General features: G+C 55.1%; 1 protein-coding gene across 5 annotated transcripts in view; it reads left to right on the forward strand.

Annotated features, from left to right (window-relative positions):
* SZT2 (SZT2 subunit of KICSTOR complex) overlaps nt 1-14,355 on the forward strand; it is a 74,272-nt gene that overhangs the window by 32,196 nt on the left and 27,721 nt on the right. For all 5 annotated transcript variants that reach the window (XM_059727689.1, XM_059727687.1, XM_059727686.1 and 2 more), the window contains 11 exons: nt 9,389-9,502; nt 9,839-10,036; nt 10,121-10,236; nt 10,921-11,062; nt 11,316-11,474; nt 12,133-12,337; nt 12,451-12,563; nt 12,812-13,070; nt 13,598-13,763; nt 13,861-13,953; nt 14,153-14,234. In XM_059727689.1, coding sequence (XP_059583672.1) covers nt 9,389-9,502; nt 9,839-10,036; nt 10,121-10,236; nt 10,921-11,062; nt 11,316-11,474; nt 12,133-12,337; nt 12,451-12,563; nt 12,812-13,070; nt 13,598-13,763; nt 13,861-13,953; nt 14,153-14,234 — 1,647 coding nt within the window. The remainder of the gene's footprint in view (nt 1-9,388; nt 9,503-9,838; nt 10,037-10,120; nt 10,237-10,920; nt 11,063-11,315; nt 11,475-12,132; nt 12,338-12,450; nt 12,564-12,811; nt 13,071-13,597; nt 13,764-13,860; nt 13,954-14,152; nt 14,235-14,355) is intronic.

Here is a 14,355-nt window from a genome sequence, read left to right on the forward strand (position 1 = left end):
CATTTCCCAGCCTCTCCCTGGCTACTGCCTACCTTGGCCCCTTTGGTCCAGGGCCACCTCCTGTCTTATGGCCAACCTAGTGTGGGGCTGGGCTGGGCTAACACAAGCCAGAGTAGGGGAAGTAGGGGAAGCCTTTGTCTGGATTGTGGAAAGGCACTGGGTGGGAGATGACTGTTGCCTGCACTCTACCTCCCTGGGCTGGGCTGGGCCAGGCACTTGAGCACCGGGAGTTCTCCACTCCCTCCTCAGGGCAGAGCTGACGTGGCAGTGACCTGGTGTGACCAGGACGATGCTGGGGACATTTCTTTGCTCTGCTCGGGACCTTTCTAAGGGTACAGCAAGCCCTAAGTGGGTTTTGCTGCTCGCCTCTAGAGTCACAGAGTCCTAGAGGTGTGGGGCTGGTAGGGACCTCCAGAGGTCACGTCTAGTCCAATCCCTGTCTGAGGCAGGATCAGGTCTGTCCAAACCATAATCTAAACTCTACATAAGACTGCTTTCACGAGCCTAACACCCGAACCTGCCCCAGGGGAACCATGGCAGCCAACATGCTGCTTCTATGAAATGTTGTCGATTTATAAGCTCCAGAGACCCTGGGTAAAGGCCGTGCCCACGCTACAGAGGAATGCAATCTGTCTGTACCAATCTGACAAGGGTAAAATTATTTTCTTACCCTAAATATGACATTGAGGAAAATAAATAGGAGTGTGGGGCCACTGCTCAACAATTCAGGACAGCTGGTCCATAGATTCATAGATTGTTAAGGGCTGGAAGGGACTTTGTATATCATCGGGTCCAGTCCCCCTACACTAGGCAAGGAAAGACTGCTGGGGTCAAGTGACCCCAGCAAGGTGACTGTCCAGTCTCTTCTTGAAGATTTCCAGGGTAGGTGACTGCACCACCACTGGAGGGAGCTTATTTCACAGTCTGGACACCCTGACAGTGAAGGAGTTTTTCCTGGAATTGAGCCTGAAGCGGCCTTCCAGGAGTTTGTCTCCTTTGCTCCTGGTCTTCCCCAGGGGTGCTGTGGTGAACAGCTGTTCACCAAGTTCTTGATGTACCCCCCTGATGTAGTGGTAAGCCACTACCAAATCCCCTGTCAGCCTTCTTCTCTGTAGGCTGAAGAGGCCCAAGTCCCTCAGCCTCTCCTCGTATGGCTTGCCTTGCAAGTCCCTGATTATACGGGTGGCTCTTCTCTGGACTCTCTCAAGTTTTCCACGTCCTTGTTGAAGTGCGGCACCCAGAAATGCCAGTTACCAGCACTCGGGAGAAAACTGAATTCCTGAATAGACTACTTTGCTTTGGTCTTTCACCATGCCAAGGGCAAAATCATGCCAGAGCGGGTACAGAATGAGCAGGGCAAGAATGACTGCGTTCCTACTATCATCATTGAACTGGTGTGTGATCGTTTGAAAAAATTAGACGTATATAAGTCAGCAGGACTGGATGAACTTCATCCGAAGGTACTGAAGCAGCTGGCTGAAGTCTTCGCAGGACCACTGGCAAAACTTTTCCAAAACTTGTGGCACCCTGGAGAGGTCCCTGAGGACTGGAAGGGGGCCAATGTTGTGCCCATCTTCAAGAAAGGGAGGACCTGGGTAACTATAGGCCAGTCAGCCTAACTTCTATCCCAGGGAAGATCCTGGAAAAATTAATCAAGGAGTCTACATGTGATAGGCTTGCAGAAGGTAGGATTCTGAATGACAGCCAGCATAGCTTCATCACAGGCAGGTCTTGTCTTACCAACCTCATCTCCTTTTACAATCGGGTAACTCACCAGCTGGATAAGGGAGAGGAGGTTGACATTGTATACCTGGACTTCCAAAAGGCCTTTGATCTACTATCCCACAATGTTCTTGTGATCAGATTGGAGGACTGTGGGCTTAACCATGAGATAGTTAGGTGGGTAGGAAGCTGGTTGTGGGGCAGGACCCAGAGAGTTTCATTGAATGGATCTGTGTTGTCTTGGTGAGAAGTGGCCAGTGGTGTCCCACAGGGGTCGGTGCTTGGTCAGTGCTTTTCAACATCTTTATCAATGATTTGGATGTGGGGGTGAAGAGCTCACTGGCCAAGTTCATGGATGACACCAAGTTATGGGGAAGTGTGATCATGCTTGAAGATAGCCTGCAGATACAGGCAGAGCTAGACAGGCTGGCAAGTTGGGTGGATTGGAATCAAATTAAGTTCAACGTCAAAAAATGTAAAGTGCTCCACCTGGGGGCAAAAACCCCCCAACACACCTACAGGCTTGGCAACACCAAGCTGACCAGCACCATGAATGAAAGGGACCTGGGGGTAACAATAGACCACAGTATGAAAATGAGCTGGCAGCGTGACGCTGTAGCCAGTGGGGCAAATAATACCCTGGCGTGCATCAATCAATGCATCTCCAGCAAAACTAGGGAAGTGATTCTTCCACTCTACTTGGCATTGGTGAGAAGGCAGCTGGTGTACTGCATCCAGTACTGGGCGCTGCACTTCAACAAGGATGTGGTAAAGCTTGAGAGAGTCCAGAGAAGGGCTACCCGTATGATCAGAAACTTGCATGGCAAGCCATACAAGGAAATGGCTTAGCGACCTAAGAATTGGAGAGAAGCCGGGTGACGGTGACCATGAGTTGATCACTTTCACTATCCATCGCAAGGCTGGCAAGTCAGCCAGCAATGTAGTAGTCTTTGACTTCAGGAAACCTGACTTTCATAAGCTCAGGAGGCTGTTCTTGAAGCCCTAAGGGGCCATGATTTCACAGGGAGGGGAGTTCATGATGAGTGGTTGCTCCTTAAGGAAGCAATCCTAGAAGCACAAGGGGAGTCCATCCCAACCTGTAGAAAAGGTTGTAAAAGGGCTCAACAGGGAACTCATGGACCTCCTATGTCTAAAAAGAGGCTTATAAAGGATGGAAGACTGGAAACACCACTAAGGAGGTGTATTCTGCACTCGTCCGCACATGTAGGGAACAAACTAGGAAAGCCAAGGCTACAACTGACTTGGATGACTACACAGTCCGGTAGGTGGCGAATTGGCTAGAGGGTCGCACCCAGAGAGTCGTGGTGGATGGGTCGGTCTCGACCTGGAAGGGTGTGGGCAGTGGGGTCCCGCAGGGCTCGGTCCTTGGACCGATACTCTTCAATATCTTCATCAGCGACTTGGACGAGGGAGCGAAGTGTACTTTGTCCAAGTTTGCGGATGACACAAAACTGTGGGGAGAGGCGGACACGCCGGAGGGCAGGGAACAGCTGCAGGCAGACCTGGACAGGTTGGACAAATGGGCGGAAAACAACAGAATGCAGTTCAACAAGGAGAAATGCAAAGTGCTGCACCTGGGGAGGAAAAATGTCCAGCACACCTACAGCCTAGGAAATGACCTGCTGGGTGGCACGGAAGTGGAAAGGGATCTGGGAGTCCTAGTGGACTCCAAGATGAACATGAGCCAGCAGTGTGACGAAGCCATCAGAAAAGCCAATGGCACTTTATCGTGCATCAGCAGATGCATGACGAATAGGTCCAAGGAGGTGATACTTCCCCTCTATCGGGCGCTGGTCAGACCGCAGTTGGAGTACTGCGTGCGATTCTGGGTGCCGCAATTCAAGAGGGATGCGGATAACCTGGAGAGGGTCCAGAGAAGGGCCACTCGTATGGTTAAGGGCTTGCAGGCCAAGCCCTATGAGGAGAGACTGGGGCACCTGGACCTCTTCAGCCTCCGCAAGAGAAGGCTGAGGCGACCTTGTGGCTGCCTATAAGTTCATCACGGGGGCACAGAAGGGAATTGGTGAGGTTTTATTCACCAAGGCGCCTCTGGGGGTTACAAGAAATAATGGCCACAAGCTAGCAGAGAGCAGATTTAGACTGGACATTAGGAAGAACTTCCTCACAGTTCGAGTGGCCAAGGTCTGGAACGGGCTCCCAAGGGAGGTGGTGCTCTTCCCTACCCTGGGGGTCTTCAAGAGGAGGTTAGATAGGCATCTAGCTGGGGTCATCTAGACCCAGCACTCTTTCCTGCTTATGCAGGGGGTCGGACTCGATGATCTATTGAAGTCCCTTCTGACCTTAGCATCTATGAATCTAAAACTGAACTCCAACTGGCTACACAAATCAAGGACAATAAAAAGTCCTTCTTCAGATATATGGGGAGTCGAAAGAAAAACAAGGGTAACTTTGGACACCTGCTAAACTGGCTGGGGCAGCTGACTACCAACACCCAGGAAAAAGCCAATCTGCTTAATGATTACTTTGCGTTGTTTTTTTACCAGCCCAGAGAGACCACCCTACCTAACATGATATGGGTTGACCAGGGTGAGGGTGAATATATACCCATCATTGTCATGGATCTTTTATGGGAACATCTTGAGAGGCTGGACCCCTGCAGATCAGCTGGTCTGGATAGATTGCACCCAAGAGTGCTAAAGGAACTGGCAGACATCATAGCACAGCCACTGGCAAGGATATTTGAGAACTCCATGGCACTTGGGCAATTTACCTGAAGATTGAAAGCGGGCCAGTATGGTGCCCATCTTCAAGAAAGGGAGGAAAGAAGACCTGGGAAACTACAGGCCAGTCAGTTTGACCTTGATCCCTGGGAAGTTTTTGGGAAAAAAAATATCAAAGAAACCATTCTTGACAGGTTAAGAGAAGGCAACATTCTGAGGGATAGCCAGCATGGGTTTGTTGTGGGTAGGTCTTGCTTGACCAATCTCATTTCCTTCCATGACCAGGTGATGTATCACCTGGAAAAAAGGGAAGAGGTTGATATCATATAGTTGGACTTTCAAAAAAGCCTTTGACCTGGTGTCCCATGATGTCCTGATAGAAAAATTGGGCAACTGTGGCCTTGACCACTCCACAGTCCAATGGCTGGGGAACTGGCTCCAAGATTGCCCCAGAGGGTGGTAGTTGATGGAACCAAATCAACATGGCACTCGGTGAATAGTGGTGCCCCCAAGGCTCCGTTCTCAGACCTGTACTCTTTAACGTCTCTATAAACAATCAGGACACTGGTGTCAGAAACGGACTGGCTAAGTTCGCTGATGACATCAAACTTTGGGGAAGAGTATCCATGAGGACAGGCTGGTGATCCAGGCCAACCTCAGTAGGCTTGCAAGGTGGGTGGATGAAAACTTTATGGCATTCAATATGAAGAAATGCAAGGTGCTCCACCTTGGGTTGGGGTTGGGGTTGGGGGGTGCGAAACCCACATCACAGTTTATAGGCTCAGCAGTGCTACACTCACTTGCACCACGGCCAAAAGAGACTCAGGGCCATGAATTACCACAAGATAAACACCAGCCACTAATGTGATACTGCAGCTGGCAAAGCAAACAAAACTCTGGCTTGCATCTATCGATGCATCTCGAGCAAGACCCAGGATGTCATCCTCCCGCTGTACTTGGTCTTGGTGAGGCCGCAGCTGGAGTACTGTGTCTAATTCTGGGCTCCACAACTCAGGAAGGACGTGGAGAAGCTTGAAAGAGTCCAGAGGAGAGCCACACATGATCAGAGGGCAGGAGAACAGGCCTTATGAAGAGAGGCTGCGAGCTATGGGACTCTTCAGCCTGGAGAAGCGCAGGCTCAGGAGTGACTTGGTGGCAGCCTATAAGCACATAAGGGGTGTGCATCAGGATCTGGGGGAATGACTGTTCACCAGAGCACTCCAAGGGATGACAAGGTCCGACGGTCACAAACTGGAAGATCATTTTAGGCTGGACACAAGGAAAAACTTGTTTACCATCTGAGTCCCCAGGGCCTGGAACAAACTCCCCCACAGGTGGTGCAAGCACCTACTCTGGACACTTTCAAGAAACATTTGGACATTTATCTTGCCGGGATCCTTTGACCCTAGCTGGCTTCCTGCCCCTTGGGCAGGGGGCTGGACCCGATAATCTTACGAGGTCCCTTCCAGCCCTAACGTGTATGAAATCTATGAAAGGCTGAGGGCCTTGGGACTCTTCAGCCTAAAAAAGACAAGGCTGAGAGGGGACTTCATAGCAACTTACTGCTACATCAGGTGTACATCAAGGGCTCAGTGAACAACTGTTCACCAGGGCACCCTTGGGGAAAACCAGGAGTAATGGCCACAAACTCCTGGAAGACTGTTTCGGGCTCACGAGTAGGAAAAACCGCACAGCTAGGGTGTCCAGACCATAGAAAAGCTCCCTCCAGAGGTGGTGCAATCGCCTACCCTGGAAATCTTCAAAACGAGACTGATGGTCACCTTGCTGGGGTCACCTGACCCCAGTTGTCTTTTCTGCTTCGTGCAGAGGGCTGGACCAAATGATCTTCTGAGGTCCTTTCCAGCCTCGCAATCTATGAATGGGTCTGACCTTGAGCAGACAGACAAGACCCTCTAGCCAGGAACCTCTAGCTTTGCTCCTAGGAGGTGAATTGGCACAACCCAGTTGAAGTTCCCAGCCTTAGCTGTAGCTAACGCCCAGTGCCCTTGACATAGTGGCTGTCCAACCTCTTCTTGAACACCTCCAGTGATGGAGAGTCTGCATCTGTCCTAGACATTTATTCCACTGCCTCCCTGTTCTAACAGGGAAGAATTTTTTCCGGATCTCCAATCTAAGCCTGCTTTGCTGCAACTTTCAGTCATTGGTCCATGCCCTGCTCTCTGCAGCAAGAAAGAGAGGTTACTTTCCCTCTTCTCCATGGCAGCCCTTCAAGTATTTGCAGACTGCTATCAAGTCTCCTCTTAAGTGCCTTTTCTGCAAGCTGAACATGCCCAGCTCCTTCAGCCTCTCCTATGACTTGCCTTTCAAGCCCTCAATCATCTTTGTTGCCAATTCTAACTTCTCCATTGTCCATTTTAAAACGTGGACCCCAAAGCTGGACGCGGTATCCAGATGAGGCTGACCAGTGCCAAGTATAGGGGCACAGTCACCTCCTGTATCTTGCATTTAACACTTCTGTTGATACAGCCCAAACCGCATTGGTCTTTTGTACGGCTGCATCGTACCGCAAACTCATGTTGAGTCTGTTCTCTACCAAGACTCAGAAGTGCTTTTCCACAGAGCTGCATCCAGCCAGGTACACCCCCCACCTCCCTGTTTTTTATTTGCCCCTTGCTTTTGTCCACAGTGAACTTCATCCCATTAGCTCCAGCCCAGCTTTCCAGTCTATCGAGATCCTTCTGAACTGCATTCGCATCCTCCACAATCCTTTCCAATTTCATGTCATCCACAGACTTGCTCCAGTTCTCTGTACCAGCATCCAATTCATTAATAAACACGTTGAACAGCCCCAGCCCTAGGACAGACCCCTGTGGGACTCGACTCAAAACCTCCTGCCCCTCTGACATGGACCCATTAACGATTACCCTTTGCTTGTGGCTACTGAGCTAGTTATCTGTTCACCTTCTAGTAGTTTTGTCCTGCCCACATTTCTCCAATTTGTTTATGAAGAAGTCAAATGGGACCTTGTCAGAACCCTTGGTGAAGTCCACATACAGAAGTCCCACCACATCCTCATTAAAAAACTAGGCATCGGTGCCTACGCAGTCAGATGGATTGCAAATTGGCTGAAGGGTCGTACTCAGAGGGTGGTGGTGGACGGGTCATATTCGACCTGGGGGGAAGTGGGCAGTGGAGTCCCCCAGGGCTTGGTCCTTGGGCCCGCACTGTTCAATTTCTTTATCAGCGATTTGGACGACAGGGTGAAAAGCAACCTGTTCAAATTTGCTGATGATACCAAAATTTGGAGAGAGATGGGCATGCTACTAGGAAGGGAAAGACTGCAGAAAGACCTGGATAGGTTGCAGAGGTGGGCTAACAAAAACAGGATGCGTTTCAATACGGACAAGTGCAGGGTGCTGGACTTGGGCAGTAGTAACCGGCAGCACACTTATAAGATGGGAAACTCCCTTCTTGAGAGCATGGAGGCAGAAAGGGATCTTGGAGTCATCACTGACTCCAAGATGAACATGGGCCGACAATGCGAGGTCACAGTCGGCAGGGCCAACCGGACCCTATCGTGCATCCACAGGTGCATCTCAAGTAGGGCCAAGGAGGTGATCCTCCCCCTCTACGTGACACTGGTCAGGCCACAGCTGGAGTACTGTGTCCAGTTCTGGGCGCCGCACTTCAAGAGGGATGTGGACAACATTGAGAGGGTCCAGAGGAGGCCACCCGCATGATCTGGGGACAGCAGGGCAGACCCTACAATGAGAGGCTACGGGACCTGAACCTGTTCAGCCTTCACAAGAGAAGGCTGAGGGGGGACCTGGTGACCGTCTATAAACTCACTAGGGGGGACCAGAAAGGTTTGGGGGAGACCTTGTTTCCCCTAGCGCCCCCCGGGATAACAAGGAATAATGGCTACAAGTTGTTGGAGAGTAGGTTCAGATTAGACATCCGTAAGAACTACTTCACAGTCAGGGCGGCTAGGATCTGGAACCAACTTCCAAGGGAAGTGGTGCTGGCTCCTACCCTGGGGGTCTTTAAGAAGCTGCTTGATGCCTACCTGACTTGGGGTCATTTGAGCCCAGTTTTCCTCCTGCCCAGGCAGGGGGTCGGACTTGAAGATCTACAAGGTCCCTTCCGACCTGATTTCTATGATTCTATGATAAGTCCTCAGAAGCACGTTCCCTCCTATCTTTGCTCGGGGCTCCGCAAGCACAGCAGGGGAGGCGGGTCCCCTATCCCTGCTCCTGGCTGGTGTTGCAGCTGGCAGTGCAGCCAATGGTCAGGTTTGGGACATCCTCCAATGCTTGGAGGGGGAACAGCGCCTGGTAGGGAGCTGGCAGGCCTGTTGCCTGGGGGCTCTGGGCAGAATGAGGACCAGGGAACTCTACCTGGAGTGTAAAGCTGCTGCTGACTTGTCTCCCTGGGGAGTGGCAAAGGACTAGCGGGGAGGGGAGCTCTTCCTGAGAACTGAGCCAGCCCTGCCTGTGAGGCCCCAAGTCTTGGGAAAGCACAGCTCAGCTTCTGGTGCCTTGGCATTTCCCATAGGCACATGACCACTGGGCTTTGTGGAGGGCTGTGTCCTTACCGTGGGGTCTGGCCCTGTTGATGGTGGGTCCCGGCTGAGCTGGGGCTAATTGATCTGCCAGCAAGCCTGGGAATGGGAGCTAGAAGTGCCTGTTAGGGCTCCTGCAGCCTGGGGGCAGGCCAAGGATCCCACTGCACAAGGAGTCTGTTGATGGCCCTTCCTGCAGGGAGCATGCACTTGCTGTCAGACTCTGCCCTGCCCAGGCTCAGCTCACTCTCTGTCCTGTCTCCCCAGCTGCCTTGCCTATGTCCTCCAAGCCAGGGCAGGAATTCCCTGGCTCTGAGCCTGTGCTCAGGGCACCCCCAGGGCCTCTGCTGCACCATTCCCATGCCTGTGCCCATTCACATGGGCAGTGGCCGGGGCTGCCCCCAGATGATGGCAGGGGCACTCTGCCTGGCTCTCGTTACAGATGCTGATGTGGGGGCCGGCTCCCGCGTGCATGAGATCCCCTTCCAGTTCAACCTCTTGAAGCTGCTTCCTCGGTGCCAGCAGATCGAGATGTTCTTCCTCATGCTGACAAGGGGTAAGTACCTACCTCAATGGGGGAGCCCCATGCCTGAGGCAGTGCACAGTGACGTGCTCTGGCAGCTGCAGGGAGGGGCTGGAACTGCTGCAGCACTGGGAGCATGAGCATGGGAGCAGTTCCTTGCTGCCAGGCCTGGGCCTCTGCTCCCTCAGGGCTTCCTGTCCCAGATGGAGTGTGCACATGGGTGCAGAAGAACTGGATGCTGGGAGAAGCCATGCCAGCGGGGTGGGTCCAGCCCCACGTGGAGGCTTGTCTGGCAGGGGTGGGGACTGGAGCAGTGGCCAGCACTGCATTTCTCCCTCTGATCTTACCGGGGCTTCTGTTCCGGAGCAGAGGATGACAGGGCGGCCAAGGACCCCATGTTCATGCCCAACGAGATGCTGCTGAGCCTCTTCCATGGCTGCTTGGAGCACGACCTTAGCGACCGTGAGATCCCCTTGGCCAATGCTGACCACATGGCCTTCATGGAGCAGGTGCTGCAGCGGGACCGCGATGGCCACCTCCCGCCCTTCACGCTCCCCAGTATCCAAGGTGAGGGCTGGAACCAGATGGTGGGAGGCTAAGCTGGCCCCTTGGTGCCCCGCTCTTGGTCTCCAGCATGCATCTGTCTTCCAGAGGAGACACTGAAGGCCCCTGCACCCCTGGAAGGGCAGGATACCTCCATGTCCTTTCACCCTGCTGGCGGCAGTAGCAGCACCAAGGATGGGACTGGCTCCACTAGCACCCTGCAGGTACTGCTTGGCATTTGGGCCCCGGGCACCCTCAGCCTGGAAACCCTGCCTGAAGACCAGCTGGCGAGGAGTCTGGTGCCATCCTCAAGCCTGGGGCCTGGGTCTCAGAGCCAGTGCTGGGCCAGACCTGGTGACCCATGATCACTGTCTGCCTCCCACAGCTGTGAGAGGTGGGGGCAAGGTGGACTGGGAGTCAGCTGCACTGGCCCAGCTGGCTCCTGTCAGTCATAGAGGCATAGCCAGGGGGCTGGCAGGGACCTGCACAGGTCACATCCAGTCCAACCCCTGCCTGAGGGAAAGCGGGGCCACGGCAGCCAGTGTCCTATAAAAGGTTGTCTAAATGCTCAAGAGATCCTGGGTAGAGGCTATACCCCACACTACAAATGAAGGCAAAACACCTCCCCGGTCCATACCAATTTGACTATGGAGTAAAATTCCTTCTTGACCCCAAATATGACATCAATCTGACCCTTAGTGGAGGGGCAAGCCAGGACCCTCCCAGTAGGAGCACTGGCATAGCCTGTCCCATGTCTGCAGCAGGGGGAGGGTGCTGGGCTGGGCATGCAACTGACAGTGACCCTGCAGCCGCATGCTGCGAGCCAGGCTGTCCTGCCAGCAGGCTGTGGAAGGCTGGCTGGCGTGCAGCAAGGCCTTTATTCTCATGTGGCTGCTCTTTGTCCCCAGAGCCTGGGCAATGTGGAGCTGCCAGAGGATGTTGCAGCCCTGGCCGACATGGTGGGACTTCTCCCCCTGCAGTGGCGGTGCTACGCCAAGCTGATCAATCTGCAGCATCTCTTCCTCACCTTCCTGCCAGCCACCTTCACTGGTGAGGCCTGGCCAGGGGAGGCAGCCTTCCCTGTAGGAGTTGGGGGGAAGAGCCTTCCTGCTGTGTGGTGGGGCTGGGAAAGGGGCTCCAGCCAGTGCCTGAGGGCTGCTTGGCTCCCAGGCAAGACTTTGGCTTGTGCCTCTGGCTCGGTTGGAGCTGACCCATTGGAGCCTCTCCAGGTGGGAAGCAGGCAGAGCCTTCTTGCAGTCTTGGGGACCTGTTGAGCCAGACTGATCTCTGCTTCCCTTTCCAGATGTGCAGAAGCTGGTGGCGTGTGGGCTGGAGAAGCCCCCAAAGGAGGAGGCCAGCCCGGAGGAGGCCGATGCTCTGCCCAATTCCCCACAGGAAGACTCCAGGGCGGGGGCAGATGCTGCAGCACCATTGCCCACCCTCAGCGTTACACCAGCCCATGGTACAGGGCCTGGCCACTGCCCCTTCCCAGGCCCCAAAGGGATGCCCCCTTCAACTCTTGCTGCCCCACATGGCCAGGATGCGCAGCGTACCTGAGCCAGTAACCAGGGGCTTGAGCTGCCTGTTTCTGCCAGTTGAGCCCATCAGTGGAGCAGGGGAAAAAAGGAGAACCCCTGACCAGCTTCCAGGGGGTTTGTCCTGGTGGTTACACCCTCAGCCCTGAGGGCAGAGGGCAGACTCCCCTGGGGCGTGAGGGAACAACAGTGCCAGCCTCATGGGCTGAATGGGAGGCCAGCAACTGAGCTGGAGAGTGAGGCCCTGGACAGGTCAAGGTGCAGGAAGCCCGGAGGAGGTGCTCTGGGATTGTATCCCATCTGGTTGGGCTCCTGTGACCACAGGGACACTGCTGAGGGATGGGGTAAGAGGGGCTCGTGGGGCTGGTACCTTGGGAAGCAGAGGTGGACACTGTTCCTCAGTGCCCAGTGGGGGCTGGGTTTCAAGCTGTAGCCAGCTGGTCCTGGCAGGGAGTGGAGAACTGCTGCGTTTTTGCGGGGCTCATCGTGCCGCAGCTGTGAACGCTTCAGGGGGCACAGGCACCTAAAGCAGGTGTTGGGCACTCAACAGAGGCAAAAGCATTTCTGTCTGTCTCTCCTCCACAGAGGCTGGCCAGGACCCTAGCGAGCCGGGCGCCGCTCCACGCAGGGACGTGCACATCTCCTTCAGCCGCCAGGCCTCGCAGCCTGACCCCAGTGAGTGCCGCCGCATCCGTTGCCCTGTGTATGTCTACAGCTGCTCCCTGGAGGCGCTCCGGGAGCAGCTGGTCAGCCCACGGGCACACCGTCCGCCCCATGACATCTTCTTCAGGTAACTTCCCAGCCTGGGAGTGCTGGGGTGTGAAGTGCCCGGCCCAGCCCTGCTGGCCCTGTGCTGCCTTGGCAGCATGGGGTCTGAGAGGTCCTGGTGCTGCCCTTCCCTAGATCCCAGTCTCTGGACCGTCCCCCCAGTGCCTCTTGGCTGGACCACAAGCACAAGGAGCTGGTGGGCTACTGCACGCTGCTTCAGGAGCACTCGCACCAGTGCTATGTGAAAGGTGAGGGCCTCCCAGCAGGGGAGCATGGCCTCTTCCTTGCAGTGATGGAGCTTGGTGCTGCATGGGGCTGCTACTGCCACCCTTGGGCCTGAGCAGGGGGCTGGACCTCGGGTCCAAAGCTGAGTGGGTTGCTGTGGTCCCCTCCCCGCACCCTTCGCTGCCATGCTGAGCAGCGCCTGGGCTGCATCTGCTCCCCATGGGGGCCTGTGTAGATCTGCCACATGCTGAGTGCAGCACCGACCCCACAGGGCTGTTCAAGAGCCTGCAGCAGTCGCACGGGATCAGCTCACAGGACCTGCTGACAGCCATGGACTACTGCGAGGAGCTGCTGCAGGAGATCGACATCACCCACTTCCTGCTGACGTTGTGCAGCCACGTGCGCTCCTTCCGTGAGAGCCATCAGCATTTCCGCACTCACACCAAGGCCACCGGCTTCCACATGGGCAGTGTTGAGCAAGACAATGAGTTGGGTGCCCGGGAGAGAGGTGTCCTTGCCTCAGAGTCCAGGTAGGGCACTGGCTGCCCAGCTCCAAACGGGGCTGCCGTGGAGACAGGCATGTTTGCCCCTCTTGCATGAAGGGTGGGGGCAGAGCTAATGGAGCTGCTGAGTAAGCACTAGCCTGAGGCCACTGCCTTGGCAGATGTACCCCTAGTTGGAGCTGTCCTCTGCCCTGTTCTCGTTAGTGCTGATGCTTTGCAGAGGCTTGGTGCATGTGTGGAGACATGATAGCTGAGCACAGTATGTGCCACCCATGCCCTGGCTGTGCCCATTCAGCTGTTCTGTCTGTTCTGTGTCCCCCCTGCCTTGGTGGAGCATGGTGGTAACCATCTGGGCCTGGGGAGGTTACAGGGATCAGGTGGGGTCAGAGCACAAGGTGCTGTCTCAAGGCATGAGGCTGTCAGTACCCAGGGCAGCATTGTACTGCCTGTAACCTGTAAGAGGGGAGGGGTGTTGAGGGGCTGGGTGCAGGATACTTGTGACTCTGGGTCATGGTTTCTTGCTGCCCCTGAATGGCTTGTCCAACATCGGCCAGTGCGGAAATGGAGGACTACAGCGAGCAGGACTCCCACCATATCTCCAGCCCCACTGAGGAGCTCAGGGGCAGCGCTGGGGCCAGCTGCTGCCCAGAGTTCCCCCTCTCTCTGCTGGGGAGCAGCCAGCCCTGCCAGATGCACCCTGACCTGCACAAGATCATCCAGGTGACGACATGGGACTCCTGCCACGAGGCTGGGTCAGCCCTGGGAAAAGGAGGGGAGCGCCACTCTCACAGGCAGTGTCTCGTTTCTTGCCCTGCAGGAGAAGTTCCTAGAAATCGGGAGTCTGCACTTCAAGCCGGTGCCATCCAACCCACACTACTTCTTCTACTGCCCGCCGTCTGCCAAGAAAGAGGTAGGTTGGCATTTAGGGCCTGGCTACTCACACAGCCTTGTCCTCCAGGAGGTGGAGGTCTGAGCCCAGGCTATGCTAGGAAGAGAGCTGGAGCTGGTGTTCCCCATTCTGCACGTGGCCCCAGGCACCCCTGCCCTGTTATCTGCCTTGAAGAGCGCAGTCTTGGCCCCTGTATGCAATGTGTTTGCTCTCTGCTCAGGAGGAGGCCACCCGGGACCTGGCAGACAGGAAAGGCAGTGAGGACCTGGAGGGCTCAGAGCCCGACCTGGCAGCTGAGGAAGGTATGGTGCATGCGGACAGGTGGCTCGCGCTGCCTGGGCCCTGGAGCAGAGCAGCCTTGGCCACACCAGAGGAGACGGCCTGTGCCCTAGTGCAGAGGGTGGTGGGACAGGGTGGCGCTTG

Source organism: Alligator mississippiensis, chromosome 5 (genome assembly GCF_030867095.1).
Source record: "Alligator mississippiensis isolate rAllMis1 chromosome 5, rAllMis1, whole genome shotgun sequence".
Classification (NCBI taxonomy): Eukaryota; Metazoa; Chordata; order Crocodylia; family Alligatoridae; genus Alligator; species Alligator mississippiensis.